This window comes from Acromyrmex echinatior, chromosome 14 (genome assembly GCF_024713525.1).
Source record: "Acromyrmex echinatior isolate Ae372 chromosome 14, ASM2471352v2, whole genome shotgun sequence".
Classification (NCBI taxonomy): domain Eukaryota; kingdom Metazoa; phylum Arthropoda; class Insecta; order Hymenoptera; family Formicidae; genus Acromyrmex; species Acromyrmex echinatior.
In genome coordinates, this window is record NC_141865.1 from 531764 (window position 1) to 552232 (window position 20469).

The 20469-nt window shown below is 33.0% G+C and overlaps 1 protein-coding gene and 2 long non-coding RNA genes across 7 annotated transcripts in view; 1 reads left to right on the forward strand and 2 right to left on the reverse strand.

The window, feature by feature from the left end:
• Positions 1-9097, reverse strand: part of LOC105143403 (uncharacterized) — a 71687-nt gene extending 62590 nt beyond the window's left edge. The window contains exon 1 of the long non-coding RNA XR_015547309.1: positions 6995-9097. This is a non-coding gene — a long non-coding RNA (uncharacterized LOC105143403). The remainder of the gene's footprint in view (positions 1-6994) is intronic.
• LOC147907302 (uncharacterized) overlaps positions 1-20469 on the forward strand; it is a 234481-nt gene that overhangs the window by 37098 nt on the left and 176914 nt on the right. The gene's annotated exons all lie outside the window — the stretch shown is intronic.
• On the reverse strand, positions 10604-19147 carry LOC105143401 (hypothetical protein). The gene is made up of 5 exons (XM_011051716.2): positions 18730-19147; positions 16415-16538; positions 15384-15534; positions 13873-14089; positions 10604-12469 (listed from the first exon to the last, which is right to left on the reverse strand). Exons 1-5 carry the CDS (start codon positions 18963-18965, stop codon positions 12343-12345), a joined length of 855 nt encoding a protein of 284 aa, XP_011050018.1. The 5' UTR covers positions 18966-19147; the 3' UTR covers positions 10604-12342.

The window sequence follows — 20469 nt, forward strand, 5'->3', positions numbered from 1 at the left end:
ATATGTATAAAAAAATATATGTATAAATAAACAATATTTAAATAAAAAACGAAAAAGCTAGATAAGAAAATAGATGTTGTTTCCATTAATTTTCGATTAAATTTCGTCCACGGAATTTTATTTCCGGAGGAATCACTATCATCCGATTAAACGAATATTTTTATTACGTTTCTAATAATTGTGCACAGCCTTTCAAATTTTCTGACCGACATAAATTGCGATAAGTAGCATGTATCATATTAACCTCGTCTCCCTATTCGCAATCGACATTGTCGTCGCGTCAGTAACACGCACGCGTGATCAAGCTTTTAACAAACTTGACGACAAAGGCTGTTATAATTGGTGAGGACAGTAACAAAGCCTTATCCGTAATGAATTCCTCTTTATCTCGCCAAATAAATTTCAATTCCGATTTTATAAATGTGACATGTCGCTGTTCTTCGCGCTGGTTGGTCATTGTAATCCAGGGTTATACAAACACATGTGTATGAGGTATTATACAGTCGGCTTTCAATGAATTTAAAATCGGTTTGTTCATAAGAGAAAGATGAGTTAATATAATTACAAAAGAATATTCATACATAAGGTCAACTGAGAGTAAAACGATCGTAGCAAGTTACATAAGTTAACAATTTTACATTAATATGTAAAATACTCTCTAAAACTTTTGGAGTGACTCTTATTCTGAAGAATGAAATTTCACTCTCTTAAAAATTGAAAATTGAGGATTTACATCAAACGTTATTGCAAAAGATTCACCGGCTAAAGGGATAATACAGAGAGAAAGAAAAAGAGAGAGACACGAGTACACGATTACTTTATTTCCATCCTTTTTCAAGCTAATTGGCTAATTTTCGCTCCTTAGAGTGAGATTTCACTCCAAAGAATTTAAAGAGCATATTAACTTCTTTTAAAAAAAAATATGTTTTACATTATTAATTTATTACTACAATTAATCGTTAAGTATCGTGCCTTTTACTTTAAATTATTTCTGAACATTTTTTTATTGCTTTTATTTTGAAAACAATTTTATTTATTGTTTAATATAATTATAATCTTTGGCAAGATTACCGTGCTATTTTCAGGACAAGTAATTGACTATGAATAGTAAATAAGGTTTTAAAATCAATCGACAGACAATTCCTATAAACACCTTTTCACACCTTGGCCATTAAATTTGCTGCAGATTATTATTTGCCACAAATTAAAATTCAGTTTGCGGTTGTTTCATAGAATTTAAAACAATTACGAGAGAAGCGATGAGGTTTGTTTCGTATATGTGTAAAGTTTCTCACGTTTCCTGTGTGCTTTTATATCAACACGCGCACACACACACACACACACACACACGCGCGCGCGCGCGCGCGCGCACGCACAGAGCTCAAGGTGGAAGCCGCGCGGCCAAACACTTCTGTAGATGCACTTAACACAGCGATAATATTATGTCTCGTTGGAACAGTTGGTGGTTGAAGAGGCTGGAATGGTTGGCGGCCAACCATTTGCGGTAAATCGGTCGCGACAGGGACTTGCTCGTGGTGGACTTGCGGCGTTGGGGCACCCTTAGTTGCCAACGTATATCGAGAGTATATGTCATAGTAAAGATCGGTACTGTCTTTTCGCAAAAAAAGATATCATAATTTTTCCCTCTCTAAAAGATTTTAAATAAAAAAAATTACACAGTGACATTTTGAAAACACAATGTGGAAAATTTTGCGTACAGTAAAATGGGGCAAATTTGCCTTAAATTCTGATAATTCCCAGATAGCACATATGTCAAAATTAGAGCAAAAAATATCTTAAGTCTCTTGTTCACTCGCCGTTATTATCTCAGATTATACTTGTGATTTTAGAAGTGAGAAATCATACAATAACAGTTCTTGCAAATTATATTTAAATAAAAGTATCTATTTTTCAATAAAATAACATTTGCAATCAATAAAATAGACTCATAAAATACTTGCGATCTTCAAACATTATCTTCTTGTTTTGGGAAGAAATTAACAAATAATTTGACAAATTTGTCACAACTCTACGTAGTTTATTTATTAATTATTATTTATTTTCTTTTTTAGTTATACATGATTGCCAGGAATACAGTTATTTGTTAATTAATAAAACAAAAGAAGAGTTTTCGGTTATTTTACAAGTCGGTTATACCGATTCTAATAATAAGTGTTTTATTGAAACATATATGTCTACATTAATATATTTAATATATTTTGCAAGAATTTTTATTACATATTTTCTCGCTGACGTCACATATTTGTATATTAATATATTTTGCAAGAATGTTTATTGCATATTTTTTGCTTCTGACGTCACAACTTAAATATGTAATGGTGAGTATATAAACAGAAGAGCTCTAAAAACATCTTAAAGACATTTTACAACGTCTTATATCTTGATTTTGCACATGCTATCTAGACATTTTTTTAATTTGCTGACCAAAGTTATCCCATTTTATGGTACCTATATTTCAATTTCAAACACAAAATATAGTCTTATAATTCATCGAAAAACGCGCGCATACAGAAAGTTTACCCTTCATTTAATTTCATCGCGTCGCTCGCCGCAACTACTTATACGGAAGTCGCGCGTCTCGTTTTCGTCACATTGCCGGCAATTTTAAAGTCCGCGGTTAACCCGTAAACGTACCATCCCGGCATCTTCTGTAAGCCAGGTCGTAAACCGGAAACTTCATTTCTTTAATGAGCATGTAAATTCTGCGCGGCGACTCCGGACATGATTTCGCGACGGCTAAGCGTATCCGCCTGTACACGGATCCATCGTATATTCAGTATTCGTACTCGCATATCAACGCGATATCAACGCGAAACGCGTCGGGAATTTCGTTATGGCAATCATGCACGGGGCAGCATGGCGTCGCGACGTTGGAAGACGCCGACGGAGGTGACGACCGGCGCGAAGGAGATTTACTCTCCTTTTTATATTTCGCCCAAGACGCGCATTTCCGACGGACGACGCGACGGAGGAAAGCGGGATTAATGAATATTCAGGAGGAACGGAGCACAGAGTTGGACTCTGCACTGGTTGGCACGAGATAAAGAAGAAAGAGAGAAAGAGAGAGAGAGAGAGAGAGAGAGGAGGGAGGGAGGGAAAAATAGAATGGTCAGCAAGGGAGGAAGCTGGAAGAAGAAAGATGCATGAGGGAAGAGAGATGGAGGACGGACGCGAGAAAATGCTCTGACGTTAACGCGATTAATTTGCTGGGAACTTTACATTTTAATATTCATCTCGGGGACGCTCTCCCTGACCTCCTTCTTTTTCTTTCCTGCCTTCTTCCAGTATCCCTTCCTTGCTTCTTTCTTGTCCTTGTTTTTCCGCTCGCCTTACTTCTTCATGCGACCCTTCTAATCTTACTTTTTTCCCCTTTGTCCCTCACGCGTTTTCCCGGTTCTTCCCTGGCTTCTTCGCGCTTATTTACCCTGGCAGATTCGTGACGATGCGCCTCGAAAGTTTAGTATAATAATAGTCTCTCGCGAGTCGAAAAGCCAATGAGGCAGAGTAAGGAGAGAGTATGTGCTTAAAAATTTATCGGACAGTTTATGGTATTAACAAATCTGAAATTAATAGCTAGGAAAAAAATATTTTATATATATCTGCGATATTTTTTTTAGATTTAATAGATCCTAGGTTAAAATAGATCCTAGCTATTTTATTTTAAGAAATACTATATAGGAAAGAGAGTTGCTGAATGCGTGTCGATTATTTCATCAATAAATTTTATGTTTTTACTCAATATTTTATTTTAATATAAATAAAAACATTTAGCGACAAAAATATGAAATAAATGAGAAATAAGTAATATAAATAAAAATTTAATAAATAAATTACCCTCATCTTGTTTTTTTTTTTATTAAGAACATTAAAAAATCAAGTACAACTGATGTTAATTTTTCATCAATTCATTTCATAATATTGCTGATATTGTTATCATGCATTTTTGTTATTTTTAGAAAAGGATGTTTATTGCAGAATATATTACACTTATCCTATATAGATATTTGCAGTTGTTATATAATTTTAATGATAATATATATATATTATTAAAAGATTAAGGTTTATATTTTTATAAAATCTATCAGTTTCTCCGAAACCATACCATCATAAATTTTATTTAATTAAATGAATATTATACAACTGCGATAATTCATAATAGTAAAGCTAATAATTAATATCAATAAAAATGTAACAGTTGCAAAAATAAATTCAAGTTAAATAATTTTACTGCATTCGGTAGCTTTCTTTTAAAAGAGACATTACGTTGATTTTATAAAGGATCGTAATTATGCTTTAAAAGTATGATAATACCTCGAAAACGAGGACAAAGTTCCTAAATGTTGAAATTTGAACAAATTTACACGAGTTTGTTCAAATAACTTTTTTCACGGAGCTATTACATTAAGAAATAGACTTTAACAGCTTGCTTTTCTTACATTCTTCTTGATTACAGAACAAACATTCCTAATTAAACACGTTTCCCGTTTTCTTCCCTTCGTGCTACGTCTCTTATTTCTCGATGGGTTTTTGATTTGTGTTAACAGAGCGGTTTCAGTATGTGCGCGCATCAGGCGAGCCTGTCGTAGAGCTCGATATTGATCGAGGAACACCAATGCGCATGCATTGCGTGTCCTATATTTATTTAATTAGTCGACTGATGGGAAGAAAACGAGAGTTGACGCCGCGGGACATTACAGATAGATTGGTTGGTTACCACCCGTGGAGTCTCTAATTAAACTCGGCGAACTACAATGTAATAAAAACACAGATGCGACTATTCGGTAGACAGCGAGCGTATCGATTATTGTCACGACGTTGACGCGAAAAATCTGTTCATTCTTTCTCTCTTTTAATCCCGTTATTTTCGCTTGAGAAACGTATGTGTGTATAGTATTACAGTTTAATTTAGTCGACGCGAAAATAATCCCCGCCATGCTAACTGAATAAATACGTTTTTGCAAGCTTTTCAGATTTGCCTAAAAAAAATAAACAATTTAGAGTATTATTATTACACATATCAAACGTCGACACGTATACGAGTAGCGTAAAAAATTAATGCTGCTGTGGCAGTATCTATTAGAGAAAGTTCAAATATAGATATGTACCTGAACTAGAACATGTATTTCGAGAAATAAATTTTACGGCATTGGCTTAAAATCGACAATCACCGGTTGAGACTACTTTGAAAACTGCAACTGACAATTTCCGCAGTCTCCTGCGAGAGCACGTGCGCGGCTCAGGGGATCCGCAGAACGACGAGGATCGAAACAGGGTATATAGAACGAGAGAAGGGTGGGTTTCGCCGCGGGTAATAAGGGCGGCGGAGGATGTAGTTGGTGGAGTAAGGGAAGGGAGGAGGAGGGGGACATCAAGTCAGTTGTAGGTTGAGACCTTTGCATCCATGTATAGCACGCTTCAGAGGGTTATGCGCGGGAGCCTCGTAATAATATAGATGACTCCGATGCGATTAGGAACGCAAGCTTCGAGGAAATGGTCCTTCAGAAGTGCTTACCAGGCGTTCCGCCCTTCTCTCTCTCTCTCTCTCTCTCTCTCTCTCTCTCTCTCTCTCGTTCTTGCTTTCTTCCACCTTCTCATTGCTTGCAATATTCGAGCTTGCTTGGCAGCAAGCGAACCCCCTTCGATTCTCCATCGATTCTCGTTCCCTTTCGTCCGCTTGATAGGCGTAGATCGGACAGCCGTCTCTCGCACCATCGAGGGCTGATCCCTCGAGGCCTTTCCTCGAATATCCGTTGCTTAGCACACGTTCCATATACATTTTTAATCGATTCGACACGCTTTCCGTTCCAACGAACGGTGCCGCTTTAACAGTGATTTGGACTCGACCGAGTTTACTGCTTTTCTCTGCCTAAAACGTTTATCGTTTTATTTTATTTTATTTTTCAGTCGTTGCAATTTTTATTCCAGGCCAGGCATGACGTCAGGTTAAATAACTGATGCGCCAGTCGGCCAACATAAAAATTTTAGCTTGGCAAATTTAATTGTTCTTCAAACTGACGTGCCGAATATTCTCTAATATAATTGTCTGGTAAAAGTTTTGACAATTGCGTGGTCGCCCGTCTCTTTATAGTCGCCAAAGGGTAAACGTAATTATACGTCGCGCTTAACTTTCGGAAATTTCTTTGCACGTAAAATTGAAATTTGTGGAAACGGAGACTAAAAAAACCGGTTAACTGTCCGGCGGGCTCTTTAAGCGAAATTAGTCTATGGTTACGGAGTCGAGAGGCGGTGATAATAGCACTTGTTGGTGAGCGAAGCCTGCCCGCTCGGGCTTCGTCCTCTAAAATAAAGTTACGGCCATTAACAAAACTAGGTTTCTCACTTTAACTTGTCCTAAAAATCCACGTTGCATAAAAATTGGAGTCGCTAAATTGGTGGCAGTTGCTATCTCGCGTATTTTCACATTTTACAGGGCAAGGTGCTTCCGCGATTCTTTCTTTTATCCTCGGATTTGTTTTATAACGTTTTTAAATAATAAAATAAATATTTCTATACAACATATGATATTTTCATTTTGTACAATTACAATAAATTATTAGACAATTTATAATGAATATCTTCAATTAACAAAAATACGTGTATACAATAATAGTCATGCATATTTTCCGATATATTATTAAAAGTATTATTTATATACATATATTGTATTAAATGTAATTAAATTGTTATTAAAAAATTAGATTAAAATGTATTATTAATTTTATTTTATTAATTAAATTTCTATTATGTGAATATTCTCTAATTATTTGCACAACTGAATATAGATATATTACATTATTATGATGATGTTAGATTGCCTGAAAACATTTTAATGCCGCAATCATTACTTATTTGTTCTTTAATTTCTAATTTCTACCCGCAAAACAGCGAATAATGTCGTCCGCGCGACAACGTAACTGCGGTGGCATTTTTCCCCATATGTTTAGGACAAAAAACGTACGATATTTTAAGTTACCTGAGATTTTTTCAGAAGACGCACAATTTATCGCCGGTCCCTTGAGTTTCCTGCCACGGCCATGGATAACCCCCGGTTCTCATCCCACCCGCCATGGCGGATAACCCGGCTCTGTCCGCGCCACGTTCGCTCTATGGCGGCACTCTCTTTCATACATAGCTGACATTTACCACCTCCCATATCCACCCTCTCTCATATTACGCGTTGAAATAGCCCTCGTCCCCCGAGCGAAGGCGCAGCAGGACGTAATAGCATTCTCGGAGAATTACTTATACCCTCCTGTGACCACCACTCATCGTGGCCAAGTTTCTCTCTTTCTACGCGAGCTCTTTTCCTGATAAAGTCTCACCTTGTTAAAAGCAGCGTCACTCTAACTCCTCTTCGACGACGAAAATAATCAGAAATAAACGCGCGGCATTTAGTACGGTAATTTTCTCGCCTCTTCCATTCTCGAGGTGTTTGCTCGATTATATTTCATAGAAAATAATACCTGTAAGGACTCTACGCGATTGTTTCATATTCAAATGCTGAAAAATAATTCTATAGAGAGAATTGAGAGAATATTGAATTTAAGTTACGAGAGAAATATTGTTAAAGCAATAATACTAACTTAATTCCTTAAATTAAAAAAATTATATTTTTAACTTCCGTGTTTGCCAAAATCTTCATGTAAATGTGTAAATCAATTCATTTCTATGGTTGAATTGTTCACAATTACTTTCAAAATCTATGTTAGTATATCTTAGTAAATAATAAATTAAATTTAAGTCAAATTTAATATACTTTCTTAAGCTAAATTATTTAATTTTATCGTTCTAGTTAAATTAACAGCTTCTACTTTCGAGTAGAAGCAACCTATGGATATTCTTAATGTTCAATTTCTTTACCTCTAGATAACTTTATCCAAAAAATCTACCACGTTACAATGGAAATATCTCCTGGATAAAGTTATCCACAACTTATCTGGAAGTGAAGAAATTGGGCAAAAATAACTCAAATTGGACGTAATTGGTTACGAATTAAACAGTGAAGAAAAAAAGAAAAACGATTTTATTTTTGAAAATCTTTTTACATTCATTTAAACCACTTATGTGCACGAGTAAATTTACCAGTGGACGATTAATAAGGGAGGGACAAGAAATTTTAAAATAAATGTGTTTAAAATAAAGTAATAAGTATGCGGCATTTTGGTACGAATCGTAATTCTTTTAATAAAGAGGCAATAACGTCGTTACGACTTTCACGCAAGTGGCAAGGCTACATATATCACGATCCGCCATCAAGTACACGTCCTATCCGTACGGGTATTACGTAATTGCAGCGGGACGTTTATATAACGGGAATATTGTGGGTTATATAACGGATGGCATAATATATATCTTAATAAGCGCATGCAGGCTGTACGTACAAAGTAAATTTCATCGTTATTATTGAATCGCCGCTCTGTAATAAAAAATCCGTGGTGTGGTGAACGTTTATGCGAATGCATGTCGGTGATAATTTGCGATTCACTCGAAAGCAGAACAAGAGAAAATCCTTGTTTTTCTCCCAATTTGTTCCGTCGTTTACTCAGTTTTCCCTCACGACAAATCCTATTATCCTCTAATTAGTTCTTTTACATAAATTAAACGGTGTAAAATGTATTATGCCTCATTTATAATTATTTTCTTAATACAATATTATGTATTTTATACTCTCATTTATCATTTCGTATCTCTTTTTTAATATTATTGAAAGATATTAATAAAAACGTTTTTTTATAATGCTTTATATACTGGACGTTAAGATATTATAATATATAATTACAATTTATTTTTGGGCATTGTTTATTTTAAACTGTCTAATATGACGTAAAGAAATACAATGACCTTCCTTAAAATATTTAGCGTTTGGGAGTTCAAAAATTTATGTCGTGGTTTAAACATATTATTAATATGTGTTTGTTTCGTATAATTATATTATTACACAATAAGTAAAAACATAAATAATAATTTTCAAATTATTAAATACTGTAAAATCATGAAAATATTATTAGAAAAATAGATTAGCTATACTTAAACGTAAATTATAATTAATTTTTTATTGTTATTAGTAAATCTGTGATCTTCCATATTTATATATTATATATTATATATATATATATATATATATATATATATATATATGGATTATATTTTATATTTTAAAACAATCTTCCTAAAATAGTTTCTTTACAATCGTTTGTACTCGCAACGTAATAATTTATGCGATTAAAAAAAGCTTCTAATACGTACAAGTAATTTTAACAACCATTTAAAAATCCACCAGTGCAATAAAAACGTCATATTTTTGGTTCTTTTTGATCAACAAATTTAACATCGACAACAAATTATTTATTAAAGTTCAAATTTCAATATTATAATTTATAGTTCTCGAAAGTATTTGAATGATGATGTATCAATGAATCAAATGATGTTTGAATATTTTGAGCTTTATGTATAATAGTTGATTACTTTGCTCCGTGAAATCTTGATTATTAGCGCACTGGTGGATTAATTTCTAGTACATGATCGACTTACTTAGTGCGTTTTAAAATAATGTTAGTCGCGTGACTGGCGCAAAAGTAGGCGACTGATAGGAACGGTAATTTCGTACATATATATTGCGGTTGATATCGCGACGTTGACCTTTCCATCAACAGAAAAATAGGAACCTTCGCTGTATGCGAGGGAGACGGGATTAGAAATCACGTCTACCTGTGAACCGGCACGGTGTATCTTATGCGTGTGCGTGTCGAAAAGTGGCTTTACACGAGTCACGAGCGTATAATTTCCCTTTCACATTACGCTTGATCCTCCATCGGTCGCATATGTTGAGAAATATACGGCTGGACTTATGTTTTAATCGGATTTCGTTTGTATAACATAGGAGAATAAGTAGTCAAATTAATCTTCCAACGATTGTCTTTTGTTTCCATATTGTAGCTAGAAGAATAATACTATTCGACAAAAAATAATCATTTTTTCGAGTACATAGTTTTTTTTAATACCGAATATAAATCTATTAGGTGTTGGAATTAATTCGTAGCGTTTTTAATGAAAGAATGTTATTTATTTCACATGAGCATTAAAAAATACATTAATGAAAGTACTTCCCATCACTTGTAAAACGCTACGAATTAATTCCAACACCTAATATTTTCCAAATTGTTCTGTCACGCTATAAATTTGAGAAATTTGCAATTGAAGCAGTAAAACTTTGATTGCACATATCATAGTTATAATATGACAAAATATGTGACAATAGCAACTGACTTTTTTGCAACTTTAACTGCAAATTTTTTATGCACTTATTAAATTCGTCATAAATCCGATATTACTAGATAATAAATATATATTTGAAAGAAAAATTCGTCATAAATTCGACATTATTAGATAATAGGTATGTATTTGAAAGAAAAATTCGTCATAAATCCGACATTATTAAATAATATATATTTGAAAGAAAAATTTGTCAGAAATCTAACGTTATTAGACAATAGAGATATATTTGAAAGAAAAATTCATCATAAATCTGGCATTATTAAACAATAGATATATATTGGGAAGAATAATTTCTCTTGAACGTTACTTTATTTCGAGCGATAGAAAAATGTGATTTCTCTTGAATAAAAAAATTACTTGAATATGCACGCGATAATTTAATCATCCGCGTTCACACTGTCGATATATTTGTATATATAAAGTCAGAAAACTCAGCTACACAAGGAAATAAAATTTTTCAATACTTATCAGTAGAAGCATTGATGTGCTCCAATACGTTGAGCATTCCTTCTTCAATCGAATCATGTTGTGTTATGATAAGTCGGAGCTGCATATGTCGCGTTGTGATAAACAACGTTAAAACAACTACGCACGTATCAATGTTTTATGTGGGTTGGTGTGAATGATATAAACAATATCCTTTCCACGAATAACAGAAAGTTGACGTGCGACACGCGCTGACGTATATTATGTGCTCAACTAGCCAATGCGATGTATCGTATCACTTTGGAAGGACGACTCATCGTGCAATCTCACGAATTTCTACTCCTCACTTTTACCAGTGAATTAATATTTTTTTATTACCAATATCTATACCATTCAATCATACCCATATTAAAGAAAATATAAATCTAGTCTTTGTGTATATATGTCGCTACCTTACTTCAAAAATGACACAACTAAAAAAATTTTTTTAATTAAATTTTCTAACGGAAAAGAGGAACAACTATTTTTCAACTTGACAGAAAATTATTAACTAATTGTAAACAAATAATCAACAAAAGGAATATGTTCTTAATATAATTGATTAAATATAATTTTTTCTATTTTATTTCACAATTCTTAACCCGAGAATGATCACTTGGTGTGTTTTTACGCCCTAATGGCGAAAAAATGTGAAATGTTAAATATTATTTTGTATAAGTAGCGGTTAACATATTTTTTCTTTTTTAATAATCGCTCTTTAAATGTAGTTCCTTCGAAAATCCGCAATAAAAATTGTATTAAAATTTTTTAAGAAATACTATCATAATAAGCTACTTAACGTGCTTATTCTGTTTAATACTTGTTTAGTTTCTTTTCATCTTTTCAGAAAATTGTAATTAAATCCATACTACTATAATATTTGTAAATATTAATAAATGGAGAAACGATTAATAACGTACAATATGTCATAAATATAATAGTGATTTTAACTGAGATATAAAAACACTTTAGATGATCATTTACATAAAAGAAATTAGTAACTAGTCTTATTAAAAAATCAACCCTTATGAGTTGTGACGATTTTTTATGAAGTTAAATTAATTCAATTTTTATGATTAAGAGTAATGTTTATCGAATTCATGGTAATAGTTCGAAAATCATTTTTTTAATTATGTTGTTTTTGAAATAAGGAAGATATATCTATATGCTCTCTCTATATACATTATAAAATAACCGAGTCATCCTGTCTGAAAGAAGAAAAATAATGCACGTATCTCTACGTCAAGTCCTTCCGTAGATTTCAAATTTTTATTTAATTGTTCATTTAATTCAAAAATAAATGTGATCATCCTATATTTCGCTCAGGCGAAATATACATACGGTATACATACGGCGATAAACCTCGTTCTTTTATATGTCACGATCGATGGAGCGTTAGAATTGCATTGAAATCGTCAAAGCGGATCCTCGTGTCCGAATTTCGATCGAGGTAGTCTACATTAGTATTGTCGTCGGGTCGTAACGTCGTCCTCGCGGTGGCGTCCTCCCTCGATTCGTCGCCGTTATCGATCGCGGCGGTGATGGCGGCCGAAGAATTCGGGGTGCCGGACGAGGGACGTGTCAGTTTCTTTGCGGTTTTATTACACGGCTCGCCGGAGGTGGCAATTTGTTGAAGCCTGCGTTGTCAAAGACCGGAAGTAGGTCCCTCACTCTTTGTCCCGTGCCGATCGACGCCAGCTCGATCCATCTGCAATGGCGAAACATGTGAAAGAGGTCTCTTCTCCTGTCCTCTTTTTTTTTCTGAAAAGAGCCGTTTCTCCCTAATGTCTGCAAACCTTTTTGTATTTTATTGGCAATGTTCCATTAAAGATATTACGACGAGGTAAAAGAGCGGATCGCGTAATGACACTATCATTTTTTTTTTTTTTTTTTAAGTAGAGATTATAGTTTAAGCCAACAGCAATTATTACGCTTTTTTTGAATTCGAATTCTCAACATTTTCAAACATTGGTAAATAAATCATTTTCGTTGAGAAAATCACAGTCATGTTGAACTAAAACCTACATGAAAAGAACGATTTTAAAAGCTAAAGTATCTAAAAATTTAATTACACAGATCTGAAAATAATTTTATCAGATTACACTATTACATTCATAACGTTAAACCATACTTAATTTGAGTTTTTTATTCATTTCTAGATCACTCCTATTCGTTAATTTAACTAAAACAGTAGAGTTAAACAATTTAATTCAAGGAAAGGTATTAAATTTGATTCAAATTTAGTTTATTATTTATTAAATGCATATATTAATATGGATTTATTTACTTTAAAACTAACCACAGAAATGGATTGATTTACATTTTGACACACATAGAAGTTCAATAACAAATTATTATTTAACTCAAGAAAATGTATTAAATTTGACGATGTATTCAAATTTAATTTATTTATTAACTGCATACATTAATATGAACATTATTTATTTTGAAACTAACCACAGTAATGAATTGATTAACATTTTGACACATGGAATGGAATTTAAATAACAAAATGTTACATAATTCAAGAAATTGCGTTACCATTGCTCCTTTGATACCAAAATAATTATGTAGCACGCCTGAACTAATTACTAGAATGTCAAAACTTCTTGCAGTGTTGTTCATTACACTCGAGTGTTCCATATAATAATTTTCATAATCCAACGCAATTATTTTCAGATCTAAATTTTTCAGATACTTCATTTTTGTCTAGTTAAATTTCTAGATACTTTAGCAAAATCGTTCTTTCCGTGTAGGTAATTCGAATGAACGAAAAATTACATTTAATAGCTTGTCCATTTAATAGCTTGCCCATCTGATATAAAAGACCGTTTCGTGTAAAGTCATTTTTGACACATTATACGAGTGAATTAATAACAGCGGCCTTGTATTATTCGGAAATAACGGACGTTTAAACAACCGTGATTATACCGTGAATTGTTGAGTGCAGTTTCGACGCAGCGATAGTTAATAAATATTGGATAATAAATATCGGCCGGGACGATATCGCGTGCGTAATTTTTAACACGGCCACGCGAATTTGTCGTTCAATGAATCACGCGCGGTTCGCGTCGCACGAAGCAAGCATGCACGAACGAATTCACTTCCCACCTGTTGTTTTTGTATTTTGCGAGGGGTTGAGCGGCTGGATGGGGCGTTTCGGTGGGGAAATATGTGGCCCCATAAAAATCCAAACCACGGCTCAGCAGCATCGAGGTCTCCTCCACACTGGCCAGGGTAACCCTTATAACGGGTGGCCCCGTATAAATCGTCGCCGGCTCGTTCAGATTCTGCGCGTCGCTCTTTAGCTTGTCATTGATGGCCTTCACTGATTTATTTAACACACGATTTTATTGCATGCGTTGCAGAAAGGCAGAAAGCTCTATGCATCAAGCGTCACGGAAAGTAATAGCGTTTTTAAATACGTGCGCGTACAAAATGTGAAATATAAAGTCAATTCCAAAATATATTGTTAATATTATGCAAAATGTAGAGAGACGTACAGTGGCTGCCAAAAGTTTTCAAATGAAAAGAATAATTTTTCTGAAATATTTGAAAATTTAGATAGACGATTTAAAAATAATATTGTTTGACTATCGAAATAATTGTATGTAGGAAATTTAAGCAATGTTATAAAAAAATTTGACACTTTAGCAACCAGCTCGAGTGTCCTAGATAATTATTTGAATGGTTCAACAAAATTATTTTCGGATCTATAACAAGCGAAACTTTATTAAATGCAAATAATGGTAATAGAAAGGTCAATTTATGAGCATATAGTTGGATCAAAAATATAAAATGATTTATTAGAGTGTCATTTAATTAGTTAAAATATAATATAGGAAACGTTTCGATTTTACTTAATCTTCTTTAGTCTATTAAAATAATAAATAAAAGATAATCTTCATATTTAAATATCTTCAACGGACAACAACAGACATATAAAATAATTCTTAATTGTAACTGAAAGCCACATTTTAACACAAATTAATGATGATTGTCAAATCGATGTATATTCTTCATTAATATGCAACGGAGATCCAATTAAAAAATTATTTTCCCATTCGAAGACGAAAGAGTCCGAAATAAATTATGTGAAGTCAATCGATAGTGGATAAAACTTTAAATATTTCAGCAAAATTATTCTTTTCGGAATGAGAAATTTTTGTATTGCTTAGATAATAAAGAATCTTTACAAATAAAGATTTATACAAGCACTTAATATATTCCAGTATTTAAAATATCTCTGTATTCTTAAGTTGTTCATAACAAAAATTATTAATTTATAATATATACGTACCAAAAAATAGATTGAAAAAAAAATGTAAAACTATATGTAGGTTGTAAACTTTTGGCAGTCACTATAATTGCTCAGCATATTGAATAATATAGGTATATGGAACGGTTTTCCGGGAAATTAAATTTTTTATCGAGATTGCGTTCTAAATTGTATATGTAAAATATATATAATATACATATAAATACATATAGAAAGATTTTTGAGATCGCAAAAGGGGAAGCAGTATCCATCACGTTACGCGTAGGGTATCTGAAGCTTTCCCCTGGAAAGAGCGACGGTATGAGAAATATGGAGAAGAAGCATTTGCATTTTCGTGACTCACAAACAGTTCCCGTATTCAGGGGTAGCCTGGTTACTTCGACGATAGATCGATATTTGTAGAGAGCGTGTCTAATATCGTCCTCCGGCAGCTCTTCAGGCACATCTAGAACGTAGACCGTGAAGATTTTCGCCGGTCTACATGGTATAGCAACCTATATGTTACGAATTATAATGCATATCATTCTAGAAAAAAATATTCGAAAGCTATTACAAAAGCTGCGAAGCGAATCACATTGAGAGAAAAATGTTTGGCATTTGTGATTATAATTGCAGGCAAACAAAAAAAATGATACTATAACTGATATATATTCGTAATATTTGCATGGTAAAATAATTATAGTTAGGAGCTCCATTTTTATAGTTATTATTCTATAATGTTAATAATAATAATTTATTTATAATTCTATTTATCTAAAAAATATATACTTGTACCGAAAGTGACTATAATTTATAACAATGACAATATAATAATAATAATAATGAAGCTCCTAACTATAATTATTTTACCATACTAATATCACGACGAACAGTTATAGTATTACTTTTTTATATGTATATAAATTATATGTGTATATTTTAAAAAATAAGGGATTGCTTTCAAGAATAAAGCAAATATTTAGCAATTTTTGCAATCAGCTTTAAATTAATATGATCAAATTCAACATCAAATTTGATTTTGCAAATTTTTATTAAAATATTTTCGTTGTTGAGCATCTTTTGTACTTTGTTGTATATCTAGAATATATGTTCGTGTCATGGGAGTGTAGAATCCATGCAGATCCCGAGATTAGCTGCAGAAGCGCTATAAGGTATTTCTCTGTGTCAGGTGCTTTGGCTTTAGTGAGGTTTCCCGTGTAATCGTGCAACATAATGCAACACCCCCGGATATAAAGTTAAAAAACGCTAATACACGTTAAATTATCTGTGACAAAATTACTTTGCCAGCCATTATTTATTGGCAAAATGAAATATTTCCATAAACGATTCTATAAATGTAGAATTAATTAAGCTGCGAGAATACGGAATATCTACCTTTTTATAGAAACGAGCGCCCGTCACTTTGTGGAAGCCTTTTTTATACACCGCTTGAAAATCATCGATGTTGCTGAACTTGAAGAGAATGCCGGTGGCAGTCTTCGTCAAAGAAAATGCACCTCTAGATCACATAATAGAAAGTCGTTTTGATTATGATATGAATAATAAAAGAAACGTTTTAACTTGGAAGTCTATAACAATCTTCCATTTACATAATAGAATAATATCGTGGTTAACTCTCCGTCTGTAATCATATTTTTATTCTCTCTGTTTGCAATGTAGCTCTTTTTTGTCCAGCGCAAGTTGTTTTACCATTTCCGACTTAAAAAAAATTAAGTTTACTTTTCAACATCTCTATTACATTAAATAGTTTTTAACTTAAATATTAAAATCTTTAATAAAAATTGAAATTTGAGTAAAAATGAAGATTCAATTTAAGAATGAAATTTTGCTTGTGTCAAAAAAGACTTAGATCGATAGACGAAGGTTAGTTTATTTTGATACTAAGTGCGAATGAATTTCTACTATCATGCATATGAACTCATTGTCGATGCGCAAAAACATTCACAGATAGCACAGATAGCACCATACAGACGTAGTCTGGCTTAATGGATTTGTTGTCCGACCTGTTACTGTCTTTACTACTTCACATGAAGCGCCAGCTGACTTAACTCTACTTTTAGATCCGAATTGGACACGAAGTACTTTAGGATCTCTTGCGGATTAAACTAAGTGAAGGCCAAAGTAATCTTAGCGATGCACAGTCGAATGCCACAGATAAGTTCGAATAAAAATGTGACGTAAATCGATCTTTGTGTATAAATATTTTGATGTTGCACAAAAATTTTATAACTTACTTTTAACAAAATATAACAAAATTATACAAAACAGTTAATCTTTTGTAAATATAATTATTCATTTTTATAAATTTTTCTATTTCTATATTTTATACTAAAAAATGTAATTTGCATTATTGTTTTAATAATTGTATTTGTTTCTGAAAAACACGAAGGAAGTTACAGTAATTAGCTAATGCTAAATATTCTTGAAGCATTCATAAAATATTGATAAAATCTCAAAATGACATTCCATAGTATTCTAGAATGTCCTGAAATATTTAGAGAATATAAGAGCAACACTTAGATAATTTTGAAATATTCTATTTATACATTATTTTACATTTGGAGAATGTTCCCCATGCATATTCCATAAATTTATAATTTTCCTAGAAATTCCAGATCCAGAGATCTGAATTAACTTGTAAATCAAATTGTATTGTCAAAAACACACTTCACTTGTTTTTGTCTTGGAACTCAATTTTAAGGGTTCATAGGCAAAATGCGTTCTTTATATTCTTTCCCAGTGATTCTTATTTATGAGTTAATACATCGCCACCACTATCGACGGATGTGAACTGCTTGCGAGTGAGTGATTTTCGTGATATATACAAGAAATATTCATACAATATTCGGAACATTTCATTAACATTTGAACATTCTATGAAAATTCTTTTGCTGTTCCGGAATATATGATACGTTGAGAATACAATTCAACTCTTCATTAATAAGTAGCGTCAGCTGGTTTATTACAATGAAACAGAATCTTTATAGTGACTGCCGAAAGATTTCGATCAATGAATAATTTTATTACATTATTTAAATAAAAATTTTTACAAATAAAAATTTAATACACAAATATTTAATACATTCAAGTACTTAAGATATTATGCTTTTAAATTGATTATAACAAGAATTTTATTAACTGAATTATAATGAAGTGAAAAACAGATTGACAAAGATTATCAAATTATATGTTGATCGGAAATTTTGGGAAGCCACTGTAGAGTGTTTACCATATCTTAATCAATCAAAATCTAAAGAATTATTAAATATAAAATATAAATGAAATTTATATCAATGAGAGTAAATCAAATAAGAGAAAGATTTCTATTTTCAATCAAATAGGATCTTGATGTTCGAAAATATTTATACTCAAATACATTTTCCAGTCTTCTAAAGAATTATTATCAAGAATTTAGTTAAATTACTTTTTTTTTAAATATACAATTTTTAAATCGTACAAACGCGTTATCTTTTTTCCCGATAACAATACACTTGTCGAGCACAATCGGTGAGTGCAAGGCGGACGATAAAGCAACTAAATCGAGAAAATCGACGGTACTTCGGTCACTCGTTCGTCATAGTTATCGGGGTACGATGTTCGGTTTAACGTCTCTTTTATTGAACGACCTGGGATCCTGGAAATAAACCTCGTCCCAGCGACGAGGTAGCCTGCCAAAGTGATGCGCTCACCGGAAGTTCATCTTCTCGCAGATGGTGGCAGCCTTCTCCATACTCAGTTCGTGGCTAGGGGTGAGCAGGAAAGCACCCTTAGTGAGGAAGTCGTTCTCACTGACCTCCGAGTCAGTGTCGCCGTGATCTTGCCAGTCGGCAGAGCTCTCTTGATTCAGACGCAACATCGAGCTGCTCTTGGACGTGGACATGTCTTTCTCGCACTGCGTACTGCCGCCCTGTTCCGGTTGCGACATCTTTTATAGCGTTGCCAGCGAACCGAGGACGGGTGATCTTACGTATCGCCGTTCAAAAGGGAACGGCCGTATATGATTCTACACGTACGTAACGCGTTACGCGAGATCGATCACTCCGAGAGGATGTCAGCACCGGACATACGTCGTGCTGTACTGCTTCGTATCGCGTTCTATCGCGGTCCTTTTATATGCGTCTCCGCGATGGACGGATAGATTGGACGAGCTAGATCGACGAAGATCGGAAGATCGCATGACAAAAAGTGCCCCTGAACGCGGCTCGATGCGGCCAGTTAAATCCCTGATTGTTATTGATGCGTATATGCGCGAGAGAAGGATCGACTGCGAAGGTCCGATGGCTAGTTCAATTGTGAGTACAAATAAGCGTGTAGGAGGAAACGCTAGCACTTGGATATGGATTATTACTCACGTTAATAGATATCGGGATGCTCGAAATACTGTCGAAAATAGAGAAGCATGGCGTCGATCTGTCTTGTAAATGTCAGGCATCATATTTGTCTTGTTTATGACCTTTTATATTCAATAGGATACTAAGCTAAAATAACAAGCGTGAGGTGCTCTTTTTCAAATCAGTTGTATGTCTTTTAACCATTTTCCACGAATAGAAAATGTCATGTCAAAAGGGAGAAAAAGGGTATGATTAGGAATTTAATAAAATTTGTTTCAACAATTCTGTTTGTACTGAAATATACAGTGACTGCCAAAAGTTTCCGACCGATGCGAAATTTTTTATTATATTTTATAAAGAATCTTTACAAATATTTAATATACAAGTATTTAATGTATTTTATTAAAAATATCTTGTCTTTAAGTTGTAACAAAAATTTTATTAACTCGTAATATATAATATAAACTAAAAAACAGATTTACAAAATTATTATAAAATTGTATTTTGACTGAAAATTTTTTGGCAACCACTATAAGTCCACGCTGAAACTTTACTCCTTATGTTTTTCTTACATTCTCCTTACATTAACATTACTAGATGAAAAAAGATAGCGGTTACACAATTGAGTGAACGCTCGCTGTTATTGTTAATTTTCTTCTATATTCATCATATAAATCTCTACAGGTCTATTCTAATCACAGACAATAATTATTGAACGCTCACTAAACCATTGTGTTTGCTGAACGCGGTCAATTTGGATTCGCATGTATAAATATTGAAACGTATTATTACGTTCTGAAACACACCGTGAAAAGCTCATTTGAATTTAATTCGTCTTATGCTTTCGGCAACTATTCGTGAGAACAACTGAGCTATATTAAGTTATCACATATTTATACCTAATCGGTAGATTTAGATCGCTTAAAAGAAGATATTTAAAAATAAAAACCTGATAGTAAAAGAATTTTAGTGAAAATTAAATATTTTTCCAGTATTTGAACTAATTTATTATTCTTTTTTTAATTAGCTTTGCTTTTATTAATATTTTTAACATATTCTGTGTAGAGAATATTTTGAAACGACTAAATTATCACTAAA